Source organism: Strix aluco, chromosome Z, assembly GCF_031877795.1.
Source record: "Strix aluco isolate bStrAlu1 chromosome Z, bStrAlu1.hap1, whole genome shotgun sequence".
Lineage (NCBI taxonomy): Eukaryota > Metazoa > Chordata > Aves > Strigiformes > Strigidae > Strix > Strix aluco.
This window is the reverse complement of record NC_133971.1, coordinates 15,031,105-15,058,212: the sequence shown is the minus strand read 5'-3', so window position 1 is coordinate 15,058,212 and position 27,108 is coordinate 15,031,105. Positions and strand designations below refer to the sequence as shown.

Genomic DNA, 27,108 nt, shown 5'->3' with positions numbered 1-27,108 from the left:
GGCCCGCCCCTTGAGGGGGCAGCCCGGGGGGGAACAACCGGCCGCCTCCCGACCTCGAGCCGGGCGGGGGCGGCGGCAGCGGCAGGGCGCGAAGCAGCCCCGGGCCGTGCCAGGGCGCCCCGCGGGGTCGGGGGCCGGGCCGGGCCGTGCGGGGCGGGGCGGGGGTGTCGCCCGCAGCGCTGCCCACCGCGGACCGCCTCCTCCCGGGCTATAAAAGCGCGGCCTGAGCGCTTGGGGCATCTGGAGTTTCGTGCCGAGCTGCGGGGGTGGACTGTGGCAGCCAGCGTGTCCGGGCGAGGAAGATGCTGCCGATTGGGAAGACCACGAAACAGGGCAAAAGGGTAATTCCCCCACCTCTCTCCCCGGCTCAGCCCCGGCCCCCTGCTCCCCGTGGGCCCCGTCCCGCGCCGCGGTCTGGCGTGGGGCCTGCGACGGGCGCCGGGAGAGGTGCCCCCTTCGCCGTCCGCCGCGGAGCGGGCACTGCCCCGGTGGGGCCGGGTGGTACGGGAGAGGCAGCCCCTCACAGGTGCGGCGGGAAGCGGCGGCAGCCCCGCAGCGGCACCGGGCAGAGCTCGGCTCTGGGCCGGGCCGCGACCCCGCTGCGCCCGGCCGCCGCCTCTCCCGCCGCCTCGGGGTCCTGCCCGGAGGCTCTCCTGGGGACCCGCTGCTGAACTGACACAACCCGCCAACTGCGCGTTAACCTCCCAGTAAGGTAGGCGGTATTTCTGCAGGTAAGGTCCTATTGTGAAAAGCTAAAGTAAAGCCTTAATAATAACTATATCTACTCAGCATCGAGCCATTAAAGATATTTGGACACCGTTATGAGGTAGATGATTAGGCTGGTCTTAATGCTGTAACAGCTCACAGAATTTTTATTTCTCTGAGCACACAGGCTGGAGCCACCAAAGTTCAAACCCATTTTGCTTAATATTTTTTGATGTGCAAACTAAGCTGTGCTCGCAACACACTAAAACTGTAAATATTTTAATCATAAACCATCAGTGGATGGGATTTCTGTCTCCAGCATCCTGCCAACTCTATTTAAAAGCCCCAAATTGCTCTTCTCTTGATTTATATGACTGAATACCAACAGTGTTTGTAATATGAGCACAGCCTCCAATATATGCATGCCCTTTGCACCCTCATTTAGCTAAAGAATTAAGCCAGTATAAAAAGTTACCCAGGCACCAGCCATTCTGACCATTAAGGCAAACATACAGGCAATGTCTAAATCAAACTCTCTTGACATATACCGGTACTGCTACCCTGCACTGCTACTTGGGATGGTCAGTGAAATCATGTATTCTCTCTACTGTTCAGGACACTGTTATCATTAATAGGATGCTTCTTACTCAGAACTGGTTTTACTTGTTTTATGTGTAGCATATAAGTCTAGAATAAGAGAACAGAAGGATATGGGAAGAAGTCTCTGAGCTCTAGACCTTTCAGGTAGATCGGTAATAAAGGAAACAGGTGGGAAGGTATTTGCTCTTTTTTGGCACATACTCATGCTGTGACTGTAAAAGCCAGCAGAGGAGCTCTCTAAGACTCATTTTGGAGTGTCAGAAAGCAGCATTCTTTATTGCAGCGCTGAACACACATGTGAATGGCTTCACAAAGGTGAGCGACACCTGTCAGTGCTAGGTTAACGGTTGGACTAGATGATCTTCAAGGTTCTTTCCAACCTAGATGATTCTGTGATTCTGTGACACCCGGATCTATAAGCAGCATCTTATACAGTGAGATCATGCATATTCATAACTTGTCTGAGAAATGAGATACATATGCATTAGATTTCCTGGAACTAATTATAATATCTGCATCCTAATTACGCATGCACTTTCTTGCTGGGTGGTGGTCTCAAGGGGTCCCTGGGGGTCATTGGTAGTCTTCCTCACCGTGTCTGCTGGTTGACCTCCGTGCTCATGCATGCGCACAAAGGTCTGTTTAGGAGGTGTTGTGCAGCTGTATTGTGTCTGGAGCTGGTTTGTTTTAATTTGTCCCATCCTTGTTCCTGTCATCTTCAAGAATAGGCCCCAGCTGTCACAGAATCACAGAATTGTCTAGGTTGGAAAAGACCTTGAAGATCATCCAGTCCAACCATCAACCCAACATTAACAGTTCCCAACTACACCATATCCCTCAGTGCTGGGTCAACCCAACTCTTAAACACCTCCAGGGATGGGGACTCCACCACCTCCCTGGGCAGCACATTCCAATGCCTAATGACCTGTTCTGTAAAGAAATGCTTCCTAATATCCAGTCTAAACCTTCCCTGGTGCAACTTGAGGCCATTCCCTCTTGTCCTATCGCTTGTTACTTGGTTAAAGAGACTCATCCCCAGCTCTCTGCAACCTCCTTTCAGGTAGTTGTAGAGGGCGATGAGGTCTCCCCTCAGCCTCCTCTTCTCCAGACTAAACAACCCCAGTTCCCTCAGCTGCTCCTCGTACGACATGTGCTCCAGACCCTTCACCAGCTTCGTTGCTCTTCTTTGGACATGTTCGAGTAATTCAATGTCCTTTTTGTAGTGAGGGGCCCAAAACTGAACACAGTCATTGAGGTGCGGCCTCACCAGTGCCGAGTACAGGGGCAAGATCCCTTCCCTGTCCCTGCTGGCCACGCTATTTCTGACACAAGCCAGGATGCCATTGGCCTTGGCCACCTGGGCACACTGCTGGCTCATGTTCAGCCAGCTGTCAATCAACACCCCCAGGTCCCTCTCTGACTGGCAGCTCTCCAGCCACTCCTCCCCAAGCCTGTAGCGCTGCTGGGGGTTGTTGTGGCCCAAGTGCATCACCCGGCATTTGGCCTTATTGAAACTCCTACAGTTGGCCTCAGCCCATCGCTCCAGCCTGTCCAGGTGTCTCTGCAGAGCCTCCCTACCCTCGAGCAGATCAACACTCCCACCCAACTTGGTGTCATCTGCAAACTTACTGAGGGTGCACTCAATCCCCTCGTCCAGATCATCAATAAAGATGTTAAACAGGAGTGGCCCCAAAACCGAGCCCTGGGGGACACCACTTGTGACCGGCTGCCAACTGGATTTAACTCCGTTCACCACAACTCTTTGGGCCCGGCCATCCAGCCAGTTTTTTACCCAGCAAAGCGTGTGCCCATCCAAGCCACGAGCAACCAGTTTCACCAGGAGAATGCTGTGGGAAATGGTGTCAAAGGCCTTACTAAAGTCAAGGTAGACAACACCCACAGCCTTTCCCTCATCCAATAAGGAGGTCACCCTGTCATAGAAGGAGATCAGGTTTGTCAAGCAGCACCTGCCTTTCATAAACCCATGCTGACTGGGCTTGATCATCTGGTTGTCCCACATGTGTTGTGTGATGGTACTCAGGATGAGCTGCTCCATCAGCTTCCCAGGCACCGAAGTCAAGCTGACAGGCCTGTAATTTCCTGGATCATCCTTCTGACCCTTCTTATGTATGGGTGTCACATTGGCCAATTTCCAATCTGTCGGGACCTCCCCGGTCAGCCAGGACTGCTGGTAAATGATGGAAAGCGCCTTGGCGAGCACCCCAGCCAGCTCCTTCAGCACCCTCAGGTGTATCCTGTCAGGTCCCATAGACTTGTGTATTCAAACCATTTTCTTCTTCACAAAAGCACCAATCTTCAGCTTTGTCCGCTCATTGCAGAAGCTACATTGACATTCATCTACTTTATTCTCAGTAAAAAAAAGTCTTTAGCAAGACGAAAAAGAAAAATGTTAGCAAAGTGTTTTGATTTACAATACCACCTAACTTCAGACACCTCGCAGAAGGCAATTGCGGTAAGTTCCCCCTAGAGGGAAGGGACAGAGATAGGCTTTCTCTTGAGAGCTCACTTAAGATCTGAATAGTTGTTTTGAGATTTTTTTTTTTCTCTCCACTGATGGAAAGGTAGGATATAGGTAGACCAAGTAGGCTTTTCGCTTACATGGTTCAGTAACATTCCTAACAGTGGTTGAGGAAATATCTTCGTACAGATATCTGTGCTCTTTCCATGGATAGATGTATGGACTATCTGGTGCAACTTCATTCATGGTAGCAAAAGTAAAGCAGTGAAAATATGTCTCAAAAAAACCTTGGTTAGCTTTTTACAGGTACTATTTCTTGTTATTTAATACCAGATATGTGTATTACACGTCACCTGACAGTACAATTTTGATCTGGATTAGACATGAGCACACAGCTCTAGGTCTCTGGAGCAGAACAAAACAATATTGATGCTGAACTTAGGATACCTATATGATGGTTGAACCAATGGTATTTTACCCAGTACAGATAAAGTAAAAATGGTTTGAAGGAATGATATCGGACTTCTAATAAAGTTTGCAAAAAAAGTTATTTCCATTTTAAGTCAATCTGACCTGAAAAGTAAGTTTATATTAAGCACTTTGTGCTTTATAGTTATGTCACCTGCTATTACATGCCCTGATGCTAGGTTTAATATATCATAATATATTAAGATGCTGTGGTCTATTCAGTCATGGCTTATGCTGCTTCTGTGTATCAAAAGTGAAGATTATTTTAAAATGCAGCTTAAAAAAGCTGGAACTGTGAAGGAAAACTGCTGTTAAATGCTAGAAATGACTTGTTAAAAGAAAAAAATCTTTGTTGGCTGTGGTGCATTTAAATATAATATCTGTAGATGATGTCAACATGTATCTATTACTTAATGTTCAGTTAATAAGCAATGACTGAGGCTGCTTATATGTTAAAGATTTTTTTTCTTCTGTGCTCCTGTTCTCTGCATATTAAACTTCTGAAGCAGGCTCTGTCTTGTCACAGATGAGTGGAATGTACCCCACTCAAAAGAGAGAAGCAGGAATATATTTTATTGAGGTAAAATAATAATTTGACAGAGTTCAGTAAATTCAATGGAATTTAACAAAGTTTAACAGTGGTTTACCAAGGTTCAGTAAGTTTGATGGCAAGGTTCACCTTATTCATTATTGCGTGGAAGAAAAATGCAAAAGAAAATTGAGTTAGAATCGAGTTAGAATGATTCACACAGAGACTGGAGATGCAAAGGGTAAGGAAGACCCACCTGTTGAGTCATGAAGTTCAGAGTGGACCTTCTTGCCTTCTAAACTACTTAGGGAGCCTAGGTGCAGCCAGGTCCGATCTTAGTCTCAGACTTGGAAAATGGCTTATGTCTAATGGAATTACCTATACAAAGTTTATAATAATTAATATTGAGTAACTACATGGATTAGTAATGTTTTGTTAGTATTACTTCAGCATGCTATCAGTCATGCTGAGGGTCTGTTGCAAGTAAGGGGTTTCTCCACCTTGTGCAAGGCTCTCTTAATGTCAGGTAAGGAATCTCAAACTTTGAGAGGCATCCCTCCTCAAGAGGGGAGAGTTATCTGGTGTGCAGTTCAGTTGCAGTTCAGGGAGGACTCAAACTGGGGTCATCCAAAGATCTGTCAGTAAAAGGTCTCTCTGCCTCGAGGACCAATTTAGAGAGGCGTCCCAGCCAAGGGGAGATCACTGCCATGCAGCCATGCTGCCTATCAGGGAGAGCTCAAAGGTGACTCACTTAGGCTGTCGTATTTATGGAATAAAGTGATTGGCTCAGTCAAATTGCATACAATGGGAAAAGTATGCACAAGAATCCTTATAATCAGTCCTTATCCGTTGTTCCTTGATAAATGAGTCTTGGGAAATCCACCTGCATTCATGCATTAATTGCATGATACATGTTCCAAACTCATATGCATGGATGCTCACTGTGTCACTCTGTTCTTTTGTGGGGGGCAGGCAGAGGAATCTGGGACTCAACTAGTGATCTCTTGGGTGCCTTTCCCTGGCCCTGTTTGAGGCATTCTGTTACAACTGCAAATTAGTTATTTGCAAACACAGTCTTTACAAAGCCTCTTGACATCTACACTTAGAACAGAATTGCTGTAATAGGCTTGACTAGTAAACTCACTGAAAATTCTGAGTGTATGAGATTGAGTATTGCTGATTGAGTTTTGTCCTCGTCCTGCCAAAATAAAGCAAAAAGCTTGCACACTTTATTAAAGTCATGAAGTTAATCGGGTCAATATTTTGGCAAGCTCACAATGTGCAATGGAATATGATGCAGGGATTTGCAAGCCAAAACTTGGCCAAGCTCATATATGTGCACAGCAGCACTGTACAGAGGAGTCCTGCCACCTTGCTGCCATGTCAGTGCCTGAAGCCAAAAATGCCAACCCTCTCAGCCAGGCTTCATAGCCTCCAAGTAGCCTTACAGTGCTGTGCTTGGTACTAGAACTGGCATAGTTGGCACAGTGCTTCTTCTTGTTGGAAAGGCATACTCTCATCCCACCTAAAGGGCTGTGCTGAGACGTCACAAGTGTTTGCCTTTTCTGGATGTATGGTGTGAGATAATTGAATTAATGAAGGAGAAATTATCAAGAAAGATAGTCTACTAAAGGTTGGAGGTTAAAATCCCCTTCCTCTCTGCATGAAAACCACACTCAACTCTGTGTCCACACGGCTTTTGTTTTTCCTACTCCCTCAGATTTCATCTGCTGAAATGCTAGGGTGCCAAGAAGAAAAGATAACCCTGGAAGGAAATTTCAGTCTTGCCTTTGATTAATTCTTTTCCTGTACCCACTACCTTTGTTAATGTAATGGGTCTGCATTCATCCACCTTTTAAAGTAAATGGAATTATGGTTGTAATCTAATTGCAGAAATTAGTCCTATTTAGTGTAGTATCAAGGTACTTTTTGGAAAATTTGAAGAAGCCAATGAAGCAATGAAAGGAATACAAAAAATAATATGTATTAGGTGCACCATTATATGTTGTTCTCATGTTTCTCAATTTTATTAAAAAAAAAAAAAAGTTACCACATTCCTTGTATTAGCATGGAGTTCAAGACAGAAGCAAAGTTAATCACAGGGTGCTGTAAGGTTTGCAATTTGTCATCTTAAAACATTTCAGGGCTGTGCAAAACAAGCAGAATTTTCTTTCATTTTGTAAGTCTAGGTAAGCAAACCCAGGCCAGTAAAAAGTCTGTCAGAAAGTGGAGGCCAGCATGTTGAGATGTGTCTTACTTGGTAGGAAAATGTTACATGCTTACTTTTTCTATGATGGCTGTTTTGCCATCTTGTGTCACAAGCTAGGTGTGCTGAGGCTCTGTCAAGATGACATTTGTAGCTAGAGAGGAAATGAGCTAATACAGAGGTCAGTGATAATAGTGTTTCATTTTAAGAATTAATTTCTCATCTATTTCAGGGAATTTGAGACACTGTTTTACTTTCACAGGAATGGAATTGGACCATTGACTTCTAGTTCTGGGGACTATACCTCTGGAAGACAACAAAAATGACTAATGAAAAGTCTTACATAATATATATGCACATAATATATATGCACATATATAAGCCTTATGTTGCAAAACAGACCATGTACTATTCTTTAAAGAGAATTTCAAGAAGAAAATTTATTACTTTGTATTATTATGGCAAAGATGTTTCTGGTAGCCCACAAATATTAGTCCACTTTGCAAATACAGAAGATTGCAACAAAGGCAAAGGAAGCCCACAAAACTGAAGAACTGTAATTGTTAACCTTTCATCCTGTTTTTTTCAGGGTATTCTAGAGCGCTTAGATGCTGGAGAAATTGTGATTGGAGATGGAGGATTTGTCTTTGCTCTTGAAAAGAGGGGATATGTAAAAGCTGGGCCTTGGACTCCTGAAGCAACAGTAGAACACCCAGAAGCAGGTCAGTTTTACTGGGAAATGGTAATCCTGTAATGAATGTAAACATGGTTGGCTAAATAATAAATATATAGGAACTTGTAGTAGTTTTTTAAATAGAAGTGTTCCTTGACTCTTCAGAATGACGCCATTAAGAACAGTCTAAGACTGTGCAGACCAAATGCTCATCTTACCCCTTCTTCTGGCTCTAATACTGGCCAAAAGCAGTTGGCTGGGTAAGAACATGAGTAGTGCATATAGTGACACCTCTCCAGAATGTCCTCTCAGTCTTTAGTTATTTGAGCACAGGGATTTTTTGACCCAGATATGGTATCTTTGTATTTAATAACAATCAGTGATGTCTCTCTCATGGATTTGTCAGTCTGTCCTTCAGCTGATATAAAGCTGATTATTTAAAACAATGTGAAAAAGAATTCTGCAGTTAACTATCTGTGTTGTTGTGTTCTAATCATTCTGTGACTTTTATATTGTTATAAATTAATATAGCTTGTTTATTAATTCTTTCAGGAAAATAGCTTTTAATAAACAATGGAATGGAAGAGGAGTATTTAACATATTTGGCTCCACTGTGAAATGGGGAATGATAAACCTCATAAGAGTCTAAGAATTGCAATAAACATTTAATGGAGTAATTCTCTTAAAGAGGACAGAGACAAAATGAGCAATCATTCCATGTCTTCCAGCATAAAGATTATAGTGTTTAGCATAAATAGTGCAAAAGCAGATGGTATTATCTATTCATGTATGCTTCATTACAAGAAAGCATTTGCCCTAGTAATATCATGCACACTAATCCCACAAGCCAATTCAGAATATCCTTGGGGAAAAAAAAAAATTCTTTGTTCTAAGTGTTTGCCTTCCAAATTAGTCGCTTTCCTCTATACAGGGGAAGAAGGAATAGGAGAGGGAGATCTTAGCCCTCTCTATTACATTGCTTTGTACATTTGCTCGCCTGTTTATTCACCCTAATCCTTCTCAGCCTTCAAGTGTCACTTCAAGTGTAGCATGCTAACTTAGGGTCATGGAGATCCTTGGATAATGCAGAGCTCCAGCAAAGGTTTAAAGGGTGATGACCTAATTTGCTGGCTCTTGTCTCCCAAAAAGACATCCCATCACCACTCTCCCTGTTTCTCTCCACCTCTACCTTTGTCTGCCCTACACATTCCATCTTACAAATCATAGCACTTATCCCTCGCTCTTTATTTCCCCTTTGCTTACTTATTTTGCACATCAGAAGCCCTTGACCACATGTCCTTTTGGGAAGTGCAGGTCTCAGTCCATGGAGAATGCAAGACATTGCCTTACATAGGGGTAATTGCAGGTAATTGTTAAATTGGCACACAGATTTGCTTTAAATAAGTGATCAGTGGTCATAGATTAGAATCCAGCTTTCTAAGAATTGCTACTGATTTGCTAGAACATATTGCTCATGGCCGTAACATAGAAAATTTTATAAGCTTATAGGCTATTTATAAATACAGACTTCACTGGAAATGTGTTAATTTCTTTTCATGCAGTGTGCTGCCTCCCCTCTATTACTGCTTTTTTCTTCTGCATGCTCAAGGGTCATGTTACTTTGAAAGCAGGTGTAAAGAACAGAAGGAGCAACTGGCTGAGCCAGCTGGTGTAAGAACCATACAACTACCAGACGTTCTTGTCTTTGTAAGGAAGGAGGGAAAAGGAAGGAGGTTCTGAGAATGCAGCAAGGACGGGAGAGGGGAAAGAGTGAGTTGAAGGCCGTTATCTCCATTACAAGAGAGAAGTTTTGCCAGGCTGACAAGTTTAGAAATGAGATCTAAATATTTCTTCAGACCCAGATCAGGTTTTGCTCTGTAGTGAGCAATATGCATAGGCACTTATTGCCCCTAGCTCCGGTTATCTTAAGTCTGTGTCTTTTGTGAAATATCCAACTCATGGCGGATTGAAATGAAAACTCGTTATTATATATCTGACTCCTAAAATGCATCGAACTGTTAGTAATTGTTTAGCCTCATATGTGGCTGTTATCCCCATTTCTCAAATGCTGAAGAAACCACTGCTTCAGTAACATACTGAAAGCTACACAAGAAGAAAATAACAGAGTGGTTTGCATTTTTGGTAGTGCAGACTGCTGTGGGCTTGATAATAGTAGCAGTTTATTCTACTGGTTAAAAACATTTTGCCTGGGATTGAATGAGATTCAGGATGATACTTACAACACTATTCTTTCCCTCAAAATGTAGACCCATTCAAGTCTCCTGTTCACATACCTGATAGCTTGGGATATAAAGTTCCTTATTCATATGTGTTAATGTTTCATTTGCCTACCTATGTCACCATCCTTATTCACATAAATCCCAGGCATTCTTCTAGGAATGCAAGAACCATATTTAAAGAGCACTAACCATGGGAGTAAACAAATCTGGTTTATTATGGAAATGTCATAGAGCATTTGTGAAAATATTTGTGGATTCTTTTTTCCCTTTCCCATTTCCTGACTAGTTTTCATCAATGATTTCTCACTGATGAAAACTAGTCAGGATGATTTCTCATTTCTTCCCACAGAACACTAGAAACATAGAGAGACAGCCCTTTTAGTTGGAATTAATAGACTATTTTAACGCTGTAGGGAAAAGAATACTCACTGTACTAGGAATGTTTAGACTCTGCATAAAGATGGTAAGACTGAAATTTGATCCTGGTAGTTCGGGCAGATTCCAGGGACTTTTAGAACTCGTAGCTACAGTTGTAATCTATGTTCCTGGATAGGTCTTAGTGACTGCTCAGAAAAGAAGCATTGTGTTAAATCACAGTGTGGTTACCCAAGGCTGTAATTAGAAATGAATTACTGTACTAGTAGAGAAAAACAAGGGACACTACACTGTTCCTTCAATGAAAGCAGACGTGCTTGCATGTATGCAGATTGACTCTTGCTACTCAAACTGCTGTTTGAGCTTCTCTGGCATAGAAGGCTGTGTTTGTTGCAGCTGAAGGGAGTAATCTTATTCTCATGACAGATTCACACTTTTCAGTAATGACACAAGTCGCCTTGTAGACAATGAGGTATGATAAAGCAGGACTTCAGGAAAACTTTTCCAAACATCTGCCACAGAAACTGCAGTGTTCTTGTGTCTGTGTACGGTATCTATTATAATAAATTCCTGTATTTGCTATAAGCTGTTGAGCATTTCAACACTGTTTAACATGACCGGTAGTGTTCTAGAAATTATTATAATTATTGTTCTGTGGGTAGACGTATAAAAGCAATTGACCACTCCTCTTCTGTTCCTGCTGTGATGATTACAGTGTACTGCTTACAGCGATGAAGGCAGAACTACCATTACAGAGCCTGCTCACAAAGTCTTAATGTAGGAAACCTGCCCATTAAAAGTAATGCCAACCTTTCCTTCAAAAGAAGTGTTGGCCCTGTAGTAAAACCATCATGTGCTGACTTATGAAAAGAATTAAGTCTGTGTTGAGTCACTTTTCCGGAGCAACAAATAATCTTTTAATTAAAGGTGTATTTAGCAAAGTAGAGCTTTGGTTTTGACTGACTAGACTCAGCTAGAGTTTTGTAGGGGGAGAAAACTAGAAAATACAAAATAGAGGTAATGGAACACCATATTCTTCCATACAAATATCATCTTGCCCCTTAATTTGTTACCACGATACTTTCTTCTGTCTTCTTTTTGTAGTCTAGAAGCTAAGAAAATATGGCTTTTTCATTTGCTGATTTTCTTGTCTGGTATTCCTTGTTATGCTTTCATGTTCTTTTGTCAGATGTCTTCTTTCCCTTCCTAAACCACTGTGCAGTTCTATAAAATGAAATTGGGAGGTCTGAAGGACTGCAGAAAGCAGAGGATAGGCAAGGTGGCATGCAAAACTGAATCTGCTGATAAATTCAATAGAAATCGTCAGTAATTCTTAGAAGGTAATAACTAAGGAGAAAGTTTTCTACCTAATGTAGAAAAGAAAGAAATTCTATGCAGACTGGAGTACTGCTTCTACTCTCTTGTAATGGGTCTTCTAGTAAACACAGTATCACTTATTTTACAGTAACATTACTTCAATAAACATTTAATTTGGGGATAACAACAGTAGTAACTATACCAAACATCTCTTCTTTGTCTCTTTTAATTCTTTGCAGTTCGTCAGCTTCACCGGGAATTCCTCAGAGCTGGATCCAATGTTCTGCAGACATTCACCTTTTATGCCAGTGAGGACAAACTAGAGAACAGGGGCAATTATGTAGCTGAGAAAATAAGTGTAAGTAAAACTCTGTTTTGATGGAGATGTGAAATAAATGGATCAATTTCAGAAGGTTTAGTAGAGAGATTATTGAGTACTTTCACATTTTGTCATAATAGTTTTGGCTGTATTTGAGGACCAAAGAATGAGATGATGCCATTTCAGGGTTTGGAATAGCAAGAAAGACAAGGTTAAAGGACGCCCACATCATATTTTTCTCATCTGAAGAGATTAGTTTACTGGAGTTTTGATACAAAGGATATAGAGAGGACTAAATGCACAGAGAGCAAAATCAGTGAAAAAAAGGAAATGCTTTAACATCCAGAGAAACAGATCAACTGCAAAAATGATGAAGAATCCTAGGGAATAATGAGTGGCTAATGAGAACGGAGTGTTTTTTAGAACCATGTCTTCAATAAAATAACAACTAAAAAATCCAAGGTATACACTGTGGCCAATATTCCCCTTCTCATATGTAAAGGCAACTGTTACAGCAACAGAAGTACCGTGTTGGTGTTTTCTTACCTCTTACACAAAGGAGTTGTAGGATGTTGGGTGTGTTCACTAGATGCAGGCCCCAGCTCCACTGGGACTTCTGGCACAAACATTTTTACGTAGCTCCTTTGAGACTAGGAGGTTTGCCATTGAGTGTTTTTCTTTGATCCTTTTCCCTTTGGTCCTATTTCCTATTTCAACCTCTGCAAAATAGAGAAGATTCGATAGGGGGCAGGGAGGAAGGAATATCTGTGTGTCTGTGAGGATATTCCAAGTCAGAAATTTGAACGATCTGGACACTAGGGAAACACTGGAGTCTTAATTAAGAGGTCTTATCAAAATGTCATATGAACAAATTTATCTGAAATGCTGTATCTTTACATTCAGTAGATTCAACATTGAAATGTCTGAAGTGGTAGTCCCAGAAACACAGTGCCTCTGGAACAAGGCATGCTGCAACTCTTGCTGCTATGCAAAATTACAAGAAGGGCTGGGAGAGCACCTGGTATTGGGAATGCATTGCAGAAAAGCTTTCAAGATTTATTCGCTGCCAGTTCTAGAAGCAGGTTCCCCCAGGCTTAAAGTGGTTTATGGCTCCACCTCCCAGAGTTCCCAAACATCTACCTGAGTACAAGCGCTAATAGAAGACAATCTGTCAGCGATAGCCTTAAAAATCAGCTGGGTCTTTTGACGTAGCCGTGTAAAACTTCAGCTGAGAGAAACCTATGCAGATTCTAAGTAGTCCATGGGCTGCAGAGAAACCTGCTCTAATCAGTACTTGTTATCTATCCCAAATAATGATTCTTTCAAAATCTTTTTTTTCTAGCTTAACCTCTTTTTCACAAGCTATTCTAGTCATCCTGATTTAGGTATAGAGGGAATGTGTCTTTCAGTCTAGGTGCTTAATTAATCATGTACAGTGATAAGTTTTTCTTTATATTCTTAAATTGGTAACTTTAACATCAGATAATTAATGATATACTTTTAATGCCTTAAATAACTCTGTATGATTATTATATCTTAAATTTTGAAAATTATCAAAATACTAAAATATGTTTTTTTAAACATTTTTTAAAATTAAAATTGAAATTACTACATATTTTGTTTTCCATGCTCAAAATGTCAGAATAAAAGCATACACCTAAGTGTAACTAACTCATTTCCTAATAGGCAAAGAAAACTACTTCACACCAAATACTTGCTTTTTATAGACTATTTGTGTAAGGTGTACTAAAGGTAATATGTTTTTGTAGTATTTGATAATACGATAACTTAGAGGTGGCAAGAAATTTGTTTCCTAATATTTGATATATTTTTGAAGAATACTGATCTTCCTAATGGATATTATTTAAAAAATCCATTTAAATTATAAAAGAATATGAAGAAGACATTATGGCTTTTGACTCTTTTTGTCCTTCTTGTGCTCTGAAATTATATGCATATCTCTGACCTCATAAAACTGACATAATCTATATTTGCATAGTGCCAGAAAGTGAATGAAGCAGCTTGTGACATTGCAAGAGAAGTGGCTAGTGAAGGTGATGCTTTAGTGGCTGGAGGAGTCAGTCAAACACCATCATACTTAAGCTGCAAGGATAAAGCAGAAGTTAAAGCAGCCTTTCGAAAGCAACTAGATGTCTTTATGAAGAAGAATGTGGACTTCCTAATTGCAGAGGTAAATCTGTAGAAAAAGTACATGCCTTCAGCTGGCACAGTGTTAACTTTAAGATGTTTAGTCTACTTTAGGGAGTACAAGTATATGTTGCTTCCTCCTTTAAGTTTTTCTGTTATGCTTTTATGCCAGTAGTATTGGGTATTTTTCTACATGCCCAGCAGCATCTGCAGGCATCCTAGAATAGGACCTTGAAACCTAAATTTCTACCTCAGTCAAATCAAATTCTTCACTGGTAGAAAGAAGGTAGATAAATGTGATCTTGACTGGTTCCTATTTCCTCCCACACCCTGTAAGCAATCAACCTAAGATAACTTTTCTAGATTAAAATAGTTCTTTGGGGATAAATCCCCAATTAACGTCCTGTATGGACATTCTTATTCTGAAACAAGAGTATCATTATTTTGTATTTAGTTTTACTTACTAACTTTTTTAAGTCCTTTTTTAACTGTGCGGTCAGTGAACTCAATTGAATTCTGTTAGTGTAAATCAGAAAAGAATCAAGTCATTGTATTGCTGGTGAATTTGGGGTTTGGATCAATGTGTTTATGCTTCATCTCCAAGAAACAAAAGTAGTCTAGTTTTAATTTATTTCAGTATTTTGAACATGTTGAAGAGGCTGTCTGGGCAGTTGAAGTTCTGAAAGAATCTGGAAAGCCAGTTGCAGCTACAATGTGCATTGGTCCAGAAGGAGACATGCATGGTGTGCCCCCTGGACAGTGTGCTGTCCAACTGGTGAAGGCTGGTAAGAATCTGTTTTAATATGCCCTTTAAAAGTATGGAACAAAGTAAAGTCCTTAGGTATTGAGATAATCTCAAGTAGGCAGCTTCCCAGTTATATCTAATAAAAGTTTTGACCCTGTAGAAAATTTTTTTGTGTGCTTTACTAGAGAGGTCTTGTAAAAAACATATGAAAATGCAGCTATAAAATCCTTGTTTACCAGGATGGTATTGGGAGTAATAGCCACAGGCAGCTGATACTGAATAGAGCAAAATCCTAAATCTACTCAAATTTGGTTACAGAGCCAACCCCAAATTCTGAAAACATAAGCAGAATCCAAAGCCACCTTTGATTCTCTGCTCGTGTTCTTAGAAATGTATGGAGCACAGTTCAAACCCAGAATGAGAGAATAACAGGATGAAAAAATTAATCTTTTTGCCTATCAAAGGCTGTGTTTTCTGCAGGACAAGGGGAAGGACAGAAGAAATTAATCAGGGGCATGATGAATGATGGTACAGGGGTTTATTATATCTGTTCTGAACTACTCTTTTCCTTTGGAGTTAGAGTTGAAATCCAAACGCAGAATCTGTGTTAGGAATCTGCTAGCTATTTGCATATGTGGCTGTACATAATTAGTCTTCACTGATGAAGCACTGATAAGAAAAACAACTGTATGAAGGTGAGAGGTGTGATTCATCATCAGGAAGGTAAAGAGGAGTGCAAATGAGATGTAAATGGAATGATCAACCTCAGGAGAGTTGAGGCTGGCTTCAGCCCAACCATAATGCTGGTGTAAAGATGAACTGCTCTGCTTCTTGAGTGCTGTGGCTAAAAACTTGCACCTCCCGCTTCCTGGGGAGATGTGACTTAAAGTTATTTTCCTCCTCCTAGGTGCTTCTATTGTTGGAGTCAACTGCCATTTTGATCCAGATATTTCCCTGGAAACTGTGAAACTGATGAAAGAGGGCTTGCAGGCTGCTAAACTGAAAGCCCACCTGATGTCCCAGCCACTTGCTTTCCATACACCTGATTGTGGAAAGCAGGGTTTTATTGATCTTCCGGAATTTCCCTTTGGTAAGACAAGGATATCTCTGTTTATTTTTTTTTATAATTGTCTGTTCCTTTTTTCCCAGCTTTTAGTAAAGCTGAAGCTGCAATGTGTCCTTCTATACAATAGGATGGGTCCCAGTTATCCTGTCTGGAATTTTCCATTGGGGGATTGCAGTGTAATATTAGATTAAAAATCATCTACATAGAGTACTTCAGTAGTATCACAGCACGTGACAGAAAGTGAAATTATGATGAAAAGTGCCACAACCTAAACTTAGTTAAAAAACTTAGTTCTTCCTCATGCTATAGAACCGTGTGCAGGACAGATATAAACAGTCCAAAGAATTGAACAAGAGCAAATACACTAAAAAATCCCCAGTGTTTTGGGTTGACATCTATCCCACAAGCCCTATAATGTTTACCTGCATAGGGATTTAATGTACAATGCACATGCAGAACTGGATATAGGTGCATGATTATTGCACTAATAATGGTTCGGTCTTGCGAGTGTAACTGACTAATATAAGTGAGATTAGAGAGAAACCAGAAGAGGGAATATGTTCTTTGATGTTGCTAACAAATGGATTGGCAGTTTGGAGATGGATTCATCATATGTATGCTCAGGAGAAATTCTACAAAGACTGAAAGATTTATCCACTTTATGTGTATATAAGGCTTGTGTATTTAGGGCTTATTTCCACCTGGGATGTAGAAGATCACATCCCTTTAAAATAAGAGGACAAAATCAGCCTAAACATTTTAAAATTGATTAGTAAAATGCTTTCATTTTTGGGCATCATACACTCTTCTTTTCAAGATCAGATTATAAAATAAAGTATTAAAACATTTTAAACTTGACTTTTTAGCAAAAACTTTGAGAGATGTGATTTTCCGAAATATTTTTTTAATTCCTCTCTTTACATAAACGGATGGTAGAGAATAAAGCATGAGCCTGAGGCATTCATTAAATAATAATAACATGTCTGAGTTCTGAAGATATTCTGGGATGTTTAAAAGTGTTAAGAACTCATTTATCCTATTCATTCCTTTGTATAACTCCTCTGATTGCAAGCAAAAAAAGATAGAATGGATGCAGTAAGTAATCAAGTGAATTGAAAGACTCGCTCTTTGGTTTGTTATGGTTCTTGGCTTGTATGTTATAAGCAATCTGTATGAGATTTCAGCTTTCAGAAATTTTATGAGTCAGTTGGAGCAGTCTGGTTCTGTGAATGTTTTCAATACTCAGGAGTGACTGATCACTTGATGGCAGATAAGCAGTTTGGTAAATCATTGTTAAACTGACCCAGTTAACTCTTTTCTTGTGGAAGGCAATATGCACAAAGAGGTTTTTAGGTATTTGAAGTGTACATAACCTCTGTACAGACCAACAAGATCTCAGTTTCTAGGAAAGTGCTTATTTTTTATTGGCAAACTCCAGCATCTAGATGCCAGCAGTATTTATTTCTCTGTAGAACTTTTTCCAGTTTTCTGTGTTTTCCCTATGTGTTACTGCAACTGCTCTGAATTCTCGTAAGTTAAGCAAGGACAATGTTTTAGAAAGAAATGTCCTGGTCAGTCAAAGCATACCTAATTATCTCAAGAGTAGATATATAGAGGGGCTAAATCTAGGAGCAGGTTACAATCTTCTCATCAAAAATTGATGAAAACTTCAATCTCTCATTTTATTGTAAGTGTTAACAAACTGTTAAGCTATAGATATTTCATTCTGAATAAAACCAAGAAAAGAAATGCATTGACAGGCATGGAAAATAGAATATTAATTAGTTTTGGGAAGGGGAAAATCCCACAAAACATGATCTATGTAGCAACTTATTTTCATAGAATACTTTTTCTTTTCAATCAACATGTTTCACCACATTTGTGGCTGGTTCTTACGGCGGGGTCTATCCCTGTTTCTTTAGAGAGGTTATGTTGTTGCCTTCTTTAGACTCCTGAAGCACAAGGACTGATTCATAGACTCATAGAATGGTTTAGGTTGGAAAAGACCTTAAAGATCACCTACCAGCCCCCCTGCCATGGGCAGGGACACCTTCCACTAGACCAGATTGCTCAAAGCCCCGTCCAACCTGGCCTTGAACACCTCCAGGGAGGGAGCATCCACAACTTCTCTGAGCAACCTCTTCCAGGGTCTCACCACCCTCACAGGAAAGAATTTATTCCTTACATCTAATCTAAATCTACCCTCTTTCAGTTTGGAACTGTTACCCCTCATCCTATCACTACACTCCCTGATAAAATAGTCCCTCCCTGTCCTTCCTGTAGGCCCCCCTTCAGTACTGGAAGGCCACTATAAGGTCTCCCCGGAGCCTTCTCTTTGCCAGGCTGACAACCCCAACTCTCTCAGGGGAGGTGCTCCAGCCCCCTGATCATCTTTGTGCTCTCCTCTGGACTCACTCCAACAAGGCCCATGTCTTTCTTATGCTGGGGGCCCCAGAGCTGGATGCAGTGCTCCAGGCAGGGTTTCATGAGAGTGGACTTGAGGGACAGAATCACACTTCTTTTGATGCAGCCCAGGATACAGTTGGCTTTCTGGGCTCTGAGTGTACGTCACTGACTCATATTCAGTTTTCCATCCACTAGTACCCCCAAGTCCTTCTCCGCAGGGCTGCTCTCAATCCACTCATCGACCAGCCTGTATTTGTGCTTGGGATTGCCTCAATGCACATGCAGGACCTTGCACTTGGCCTTGCTGAACTTCATGAGGTTTGCACAGGCCCACCTCCCAAGCCTGTCCAGGTCCCTCTGGATGCCATCCCTTCCCTCCAGCGTGTCGACTGTACCACACAGCTTGGTGTCATTGGCAAACTTGGTGAGGGTGCACTCAATCTCACTCTCGCTATCCCCAACAATGAAGTTAAATAATATTGTTCCCAGTATGGGCCCCTGAGGGATACCACTTGTCCACTGGTCTGCACCTGGACATCGAGCTGTTGACAGCAATTCTTGGTGACCATCAAACCAATTCCTTATCCACCAAGTGGTCCTCCCATCAAATTCATGTCTCTCCATTTTAGAAACAAGGATATTGTGCAGGACAGTGTCAAATGCTTTGCACAAGTCCAGGTAGATGATGTCAGTTGCTCTTCCCTTATCCACCAATGCTGTAATTGCATTGTAGAAGGCCACCAAATTTGTCAGGCACGATTTGTCCTTAGTGAAGCCGTGTTGGCTGTCACCAGTCACCTCCTGGTTTTCCATGTGCCCTAGTGTAGTTTCCAGAGGATTTGCTCCATGATCTTGCTGGGAATAGAGGTGAGACTGACTGGCCTGTAGTTCCCCGGGTCTTCCTTTGTTCCCTTTTTAAAAATTAGGGTTATGTTTCCCCTTTTCCAGTCACTTGGAACTTCACCAGTTTGCCAAGACTTTTCAAATATGGTGGAGAGTAGCTTAGCAACTTCATCTGCCAGTTTCCTCAGGACCCTCGGATGCATCTCATCAGGTCCCATGGATTGTGACAGGGTGGGTGATGGAGAAGATGAGGAGACAGTCTATACTATTCCCCTGGAGTTTAGTTGCTTATACAAGTGTAAATGGAACGCAACATGCTGCATTCTTGCTGTTGCTCATTTTGTATCAATTTTGCATTAGCTTTTTAATGAAACATGAGAGACGGGGAAATAATGAATTTTGCTTCTGATGCGTTCTCTCACATCTGCAGGACTGTACACAAGCTTACTTTTATTTAAACAGCCTTCTAAGATAGCTTCATCTGGTTTTCCTTCTGATATTAGATCATCTACTTTTCCTTTTCCAGTCTTTCCCTCTGAGTCCAATAATTTTCTGTTTAAGAACATTTAATTTTTTTTCTTCTGCTTTTTATTTCCTGAACCTGTCTCTTAACTGCCCATTGGATTTAGAGTAGATCTGCTTTGTATCACCTTCTTGCACATTAGGCATTTCTGGGTAAGGACATAGGGAGAAGAATCCTACCTTTCTGCTGTGTTGCTGGAGCCTTACCTACCTCACCACGACTGCTTTGCCCAGAGGAGTGTTCAGTGCACAGACATCATGCTGCACTCACCTGATAACCCTGCTGGTTCGTGTCCTGAAGATGTGCATAAAGAAGTGAGAGGATTTTTATTCCTTTATCCCTGTATTTTTATTGCTTAAAATTTCTTCTTCAGTCCCTGGTCTTTTCAGTTCTGCCACTCTTGTGCCTCCTTCCATTTGAGGTGTACTTTTCTTTGTTCTTTTCACTTCCTATTCCTTCCCTTCCACAAGTACTTCCTCTCAGCTCTGTTATCCCTTCACTCTGCTCACAACCTGTAACAGGGAGAAGGGTTCAGAATAAAGATTACATCCTAACTTATCTACACACAGAACTTTCCACAAGGAACCAATGGTTTGAGGCAGCAAACTGCTTATGGCTGGGATTCTAAGTAAGGGATGGGCTAAGAAATCACTACAGATCCCAGCTGTCAGTGAAACAACTGGCTGCCACTAGCTAATCATGGGAAAAAAAGTTTAGTAAGCATTTCTGAGGAATAATGAGCAGGCTTATTTCTGTTGCAGGTAGGCTGATACCTTCTCCTTTCACAGATTAGAGTACTGTAATCAGATTTCTGAGATACTGATTGTTTATTAGGAACTCTTTGGAAATGTGGACGTAACATGGAAAGTACCCCAATACTCCAGCTAAGAACTCTGGCAGAATGGCAAGCATGTGACTTACGGCTTGATCAGTCTCAGCAGATATTAGGTGCTGTTTTGCAAGGCCGATAAAGCTTACAACAAGCATATCTCAGCAGAGCACAGCAGAATCTGAAAGCTAGACTTCTGAAAGTTTGCATCATTAATTCTAGCTCAGGCAGTTCAAACATGTACATGTACATCTACAACCAATTTTGCAAACAGTGTGCAAGTGTTTCCACTACGTGATTTCTTACTAAAAAATGTGCTGAATTTGAATATGGTGGAAGCTTACAATATGAATGTCTTTGCAGGTCTGGAGCCAAGAATTGTAACCAGATGGGATATTCAAAAATATGCAAGAAAGGCCTATGATTTAGGAATTCGTTACATTGGAGGCTGCTGTGGATTTGAGCCATATCATATCCGAGCAATAGCTGAGGAGCTGGCTCCTGAAAGAGGATTTTTGCCAGAAGCTTCTGAGAAACATGGTAGCTGGGGCAATAGCCTGAGCATGCATACCAAACCCTGGGTCAGAGCAAGGTATGTATATCTGACCTGGAAGGCACACCAACATGCTCCTTGCAAAGGCTTATATTGGTCACAGAATCATAGAATCACAGAATCATCTAGGTTGGAAAAGACCGTGGAGGTCATCTAGCCCAACCATTAACCTAACACTGACAGTTCCCAACTACACCATATCCCTCAGTGATGGGTCAACCCAACTCTTAAACACCTCCAGGGATGGGGACTCCACCACCTCCCTGGGCAGCACATTCCAATGCCTAACGACCTGTTCTGTAAAGAAATGCTCCCTAATATCCAGTCTAAACCTTCCCTGGCGCTACTTGAGGCCATTCCCTCTTGTTCTGTCACTCATTACTTGGTTAAAGAGACTCATCCCCGGTTCTCTGCAACCTCCTTTCAGGTAGTTGTAGAGGGCGATGAGGTCTCCCCTCAGCCTCCTCTTCTCCAGACTAAACAACCCCAGTTCCCTCAGCTGCTCCTCATAAGACCTGTGCTCCAGACCCTTCACCAGCTTCGTTGCCCTTCTCTGGACACGCTCGAGTAATTCAATGTCCTTTTTGAGGTGAGGGGCCCAAAACTGAACACAGTCATCGAGGTGCGGCCTCACCAGTGCCGAGTACAGGGGCAAGATCACTTCCCTGCCCCAGCTGGACACGCTATTTCTGATGCAAGCCAGGATGCCGGTGGCCTTCTTGGCCACCTGGGCACACTGCTGGCTCATGTTCAGCCGGCTGTCAATCAACACCCCCAGGTCCCTCTCTGACTGGCAGCTCTCCAGCCACTCCTCCCCAAGCCTGTAGCGCTGCTGGGGGTTGTTGTGGCCCAAGTGCAGCACCCGGCATTTGGCCTTATTGAAACTCCTACAGTTGGCCTCAGCCCATCGCTCCAGCCTGTCCAGGTCTCTCTGCAGAGCCTCCCTACCCTCGAGCAGATCAACACTCCCACCCAACTTGGTGTCATCTGCAAATTTACTGAGGGTGCACTCAATCCCCTCGTCTAGATCATCAGTAAAGATGTTAAACAGGAGTGGCCCCAAAACTGAGCCCTGGGGGACACCACTTGTGACCGGCCGCCAACTGGATTTAACTCCGTTCATCACAACTCTTTGGGCCCGGCCATCCAGCCAGTTTTTTACCCAGCAAAGCGTGTGCCCATCCAAGCCACGAGCAACCAGTTTCACCAGGAGAATGCTGTGGGAAACGGTGTCAAAGGCGTTACTAAAGTCAAGGTAGACAACACCCACAGCCTTTCCCTCATCCAATAAGCAGGTCACCCTGTCATAGAAGGAGATCAGGTTTGTCAAGCAGGACCTGCCTTTCATAAACCCCTGCTGACTGGGTCTGATCATCTGGTTGTCCCGCATGTGTTGTGTGATGGTACTCAGGATGAGCTGCTCCATCAGCTTCCCAAGCACCGAAGTCAAGCTGACAGGCCTGTAATTTCCCGGATCATCCTTCCAACCCTTCTTATGTATGGGTGTCACATTGGCCAATTTCCAATCTGTCGGGACCTCCCCGGTCAGCCAGGACTGCTGGTAAATGATGGAAAGCGGCTTGGCGAGCACCCCAGCCAGCTCCTTCAGCACCCTTGGGTGTATCCCGTCTGGTCCCATAGACTTGTGTGTGTCTATGTGATGTAGTAGGTCACTGACTGTCTCCTCCTGGAATGTGGGGGGGGTCGTTGTCCCAGTCTCTGTCTTCTGGCTGAGGAGACTGGATTCCCTCAATACAACTAGTCTTGTTATTAAAGACTGAGGCAAAGAAGGCATTAAGCACCTCAGCCTTTTCCTCATCACTTGTTACCATGTTTCCCCCTGCGTCTAACAGGGGATGGAGGCTCTCCCTGGTCTTTCTTTTGCTATTGACATACTTACAGAAACATTTCTTGTTATCTTTGACTGCTGAAGCCTGATTAATTTCTAGCTGGGCTTTAGACCTCCTGATTTCCACCCTGCATAGCCTCACAGCATCTTTGTAATCACTGTGAGTTGGTAGCCCCTTCTTCCAGAGGCTATAAACTCTCCTTTTCTCCTTGAGTTGCAGCCAAAGCTCCCTGTTCAGTCAGGGTGTTCTTCTCTGTCGCCGGCTTCTCTTACAGCACCTGGGGACCACCTGCTCCTGAGCCATTAACACTTCCTTCTTAAAGAATGTCCAGCCTTCCTGGACCCCTATACCCTTCAGGACCATCTCCCAAGGGATTCTGTCAAGCAGTTGCCTAAACAAGTCAAAATCAGCCCTTTGGAAGTCCAGGATGTCAGTTCTTCTGCCCCCTCTCCTGGCCTCTCTAAGAATAGAGAACTCTATTATTTCATGATCGCTGTGCCCTAGTCATCCTCCAACCACCACATCATCCACCAGTCTTTCTCTGTTCACAAAGAGGAGATCCAGCAGGGCACCTTCTCTGGTTGGTTGTCTCACCAGCTGTGTCAGGAAGTTGTCTCCCACACATTCCAGGAATCTCCAGGACTGGTCCCGCTCTGCTGTGTTGTATTTCTAGCAGATGTCTGGGAAGTTAAAGTCTCCCACAAGAATAAGGGCAAGCAATCATGAAATTTCTCAGAAGTGCCTGTAGAATATTTCATCCACCTCTCTGTCCTGGTTGGGTGGCCTGTAATAGACTCCCACTACGACATCTGCCCTGTTGGCCTTCCCCCTGATTCAAGCGCAAAGACACTCCACCCTGTCTTCACTACAGTTGTACTCAAAGCAATCATAACAGTCCTTAACATACAGTGCCACCCCACCACCTCTCCTTCCTTGTCTATCCCTCCTGAAGAGCTTGTAGCCATCAACGGGCGCACTCCAGTCATGGGAGACATCCCACCATGTTTCTGTGATAGCCAGTACATCATAATTTTCCTGTTTCATCATGGCTTCGAGCTCCTCCTGTTTGTTACCTGTGCTGTGTGCATTGGTATACGTGCACTTCAGATGGGCTGATGTTCCCAGCACCTTTTTGCATTTAGAGGTCCTAAGTCCAGCCTGACCTTTCACAGGTGTTACCACAGTTAACAATCCTTCAATATCCCTTGCATCTTTGTTGTGCTGCATGTTTCCATCCCTTGCCTCTACCGAGACAGCAGGGTGAGGGTCGTCGCTGGCACAACAGCCCGCAAACTCTGGTAATCTACCCTGGGGCTTACCTCTGGGAGTTCCAGTTTTGCCCCTTCCCCCTTCAAATCTAGTTTAAAGCTCTGTCAATGAGCCCAGCTAACTCCTGCCCCAAGATCCTCTTCCCTCTCTGGGACAGGTGCATCCCATCTGATGCCAAAAGGTCTGGCGTCCTGTATACTAACCCGTGATTGAAAAATCCAAAGCCCTGCCAATAACACCAGTCTCAGAGCCACAAGTTCATCTGTTGAGTTATCCTGTAATCTTCCTCATCCATCCCTGCAACTGAAGGGATGGAGAACACTATTTGTGCCCCTGACCCCTTAACCAGTTTCCCCAAGGCCCTGAAATCTCTTTTCATTGATTTTGGGCTACTCCTGGTAATATTATTGCTACCTACCTGAAAAACCAAGAGAGGGTAGTAATCCTTAGGTCTCACTAGAAAGGGAAGTTTTATCGTGAGGTCCTTCACTTGGGCCCCAGGAGGGCAGCGGACTTCCCTATGAAGTGGGTCTGGTCTGCATATTGGGCCTTCGACACCCCTCAGAATGGAGTCACCCACTACAATGACCTTTCTGGGGTTCTTTTTAGAATTGGTTTTAATACATGGTCTAGAACGACCTGGCCTTGATGGATCTTCATCTTCCTCCTTACTTTACTTATTTTCTTCATCCTTCTCTGCTTCATTCATAAGTTCCAGAGCCCCATATCTGTTGTGAAGGGACATCATGGAAGATGAGGGAGGTCGGGAGAGGATTTTCCTGCCTCCCTAAGCAGGGACCTGTTTCCAGCCTCCCCCATCTCTTAGGTCCCTTCCTCTGCCTGGTAGCAAGAGGGTGAGGGATCGCCTGCCTTGTTTGGAGCCTCCATTTGCTACTTTTGCTTCATGGGTGCCAAGGTGCTACTCCACCAATCAATTTCCCTTTCGCACTCACTAATACTTCTTAATCTTGTGACCTCTTCTTTGGAGTTCTGCCACCAGGCTGAGCAGGTCATCCAGCTGATCGCAGCACACACAGGTGCTGTCACTGCTGCCCTCTGGCAGGATTGATGGGCTCAGGCACTCCCTGCAGCCCGGGACCTGGACCGCTGCGTGTTTGCGTGGCAGCTCCGTCTGGGTCACCACGTTCTTTCTGGTGGTGGTTTTGACCCGAGTGGAGACCGGGTAGCTCAGTCTACTTGTGGAGGACGATGAGATGGCAACTAACTAAGATAAGATCTAGAGCCAGGAGAGGGACTATGCCTTGTCCACACACCCTGCCTGCGCGAACTGCTGCGCCATGCCCTGTTTGCCCGCCCTGTTCCCCGGCTCCCTGGGGGCTGCTCTTGTACCTGAGGGGTGTGGGGCGTCGTCACTCTGGTCTCTGCCCGCCCTGAGTCCCCGCTGCCCTCGTTTGCAGCTCACTCTTCCCACTCAGGGGGTGCGGCTTGAGGCTCTCCCCCTTCCCTGGGCTTCTGCCTTCTCGGTTTGCGGTTTTGCCGTGGGTTTTTTGACGCTTTCAGAAGGGTCCCCCGCCACTATCCTCTGCTTCGGAGCCCCTGTCCTCAACAACATGCAGCAGACTGGCTTAACTGATACAGAGGTCTAAATACCACTGTAAACATTCTATGTGTTAATAATTTTGAAGAATTAAATCTGATCTGGGAACAGGGGAAGGGGTGAGGTGGCAGTAAGAGAGCTCCAGAAATTTTCATCCCTATTTAAGATGAAGATTTGGCCTGAATTAATGTGAAAGTAATTCATGAAAGTTAAGACCAAAAATTGACTGCTGTAAAACCACCCTTAATGGTGAGTGGCTTACAGTGTTCCTTTCAAGGATGAAAAGATACTTTTTAACCATGTAGCACTTCATTGCATGCTTTCATTCATATTTCTGTATGTAAATATAAAAGTAAGTCGGTGCAAGCTAGATGACTCTTTGCAATGGTCATTTAAGCCACCTTTCCTTTCATATTGTGAGGTGCTGGAAAAAAACCCTGAATTTCCTTTTCCTTCTTTAGGGCAAGAAAAGAATACTGGGAGAATCTGAAGCCTGCTTCAGGCAGGCCATACTGTCCTTCAATGTCAAAGCCAGATGGCTGGGGAGTGACCAAAGGAGCCAGGGAGCTGATGCAACAGAGAGAAGCAACAAGTGAACAACAGCTGAAGGAGCTCTTCCAGAAACAGAAGTTCTAATCCACTGCATTTGTGTAAATTGGGTAGACATTACAATGTGTAATGATTTATCTACAGACCATCTCATGCTTCACAAGAAAATCTGTGAAAATGAGTACCCTGTTGATTTACCCATTAACATATAATGAAAGAGACAAAATGCAGAAAGAATATGATTACAGATTAAATTTGTCAAACTTTGATAATAAAATTCTCTGGACAAATAGTTTAGAGAATACAGTCGGAGGTTTGGATTCTCATAATTGAGCTTCTGTTAGCTAGGTGCCATTGATTGGGTAGACACAGAAATACATGGAAAGTAATAATTGGCTCAACTCATCTGTGGAAAGAGAAAAAGCCATCTATAAATATGGTATCAGTGGATTTGCGTTCCTTAGTCTGTTTTCAGTTTGGGATTATGTAGGAGCTTTCTCAGACCTCCAGATTTCTTAAGGACTACTTCAGGGACATGCAAGCTGCTTATGCTTCACACACAGTTACCTATAGTTGCTTTCTTGACTTCAAGAAAATAAAAGTAAACTGGAAAATACATCTTATAATTAGAATCAAAGGATAAGGAGAATGAGATCTTGCAGAAATTTCTTATATGCAGGAGAAAGGTTCAGAGAACTTTTAGGAAAGAAAAATGACAGGTAAATAACTTGCTGGTTTTGTCTCAAGGTACGATGTATTTACTCCTAGGTACGATAATATTTACTCCTCTGAAGACTAAAAGGCTTAAGAAATTATTCTGAAATTTTAAAAAAATCAAATAAATGACAAGTAATATGA

The 27,108-nt window shown here is 42.9% G+C and overlaps 1 protein-coding gene across 1 annotated transcript; it reads left to right on the top strand.

Moving 5' to 3' along the window:
- The first annotated feature begins 251 nt into the window (after positions 1–251).
- Positions 252–27,108, top strand: LOC141918587 (betaine--homocysteine S-methyltransferase 1). The gene is made up of 8 exons (XM_074813246.1): positions 252–341; positions 7,577–7,709; positions 11,832–11,950; positions 13,911–14,102; positions 14,697–14,844; positions 15,712–15,894; positions 20,835–21,063; positions 26,163–27,108. The coding sequence occupies exons 1-8, from the start codon at positions 303–305 to the stop codon at positions 26,335–26,337; spliced, it is 1,218 nt and encodes a 405-aa protein (XP_074669347.1). The 5' UTR covers positions 252–302; the 3' UTR covers positions 26,338–27,108.

Excerpts from the sequence above, each read along its gene's own strand:
- LOC141918587 (XM_074813246.1), top strand. The coding sequence starts at position 303 with ATGCTGCCGATTGGGAAGACCACGAAACAGGGCAAAAGG. Across the intron at positions 14,103-14,696 it reads TGGACTTCCTAATTGCAGAG|TATTTTGAACATGTTGAAGA; the intron begins GTAAATCTGTAG and ends AATTTATTTCAG. Across the intron at positions 14,845-15,711 it reads TGTCCAACTGGTGAAGGCTG|GTGCTTCTATTGTTGGAGTC; the intron begins GTAAGAATCTGT and ends TCCTCCTCCTAG.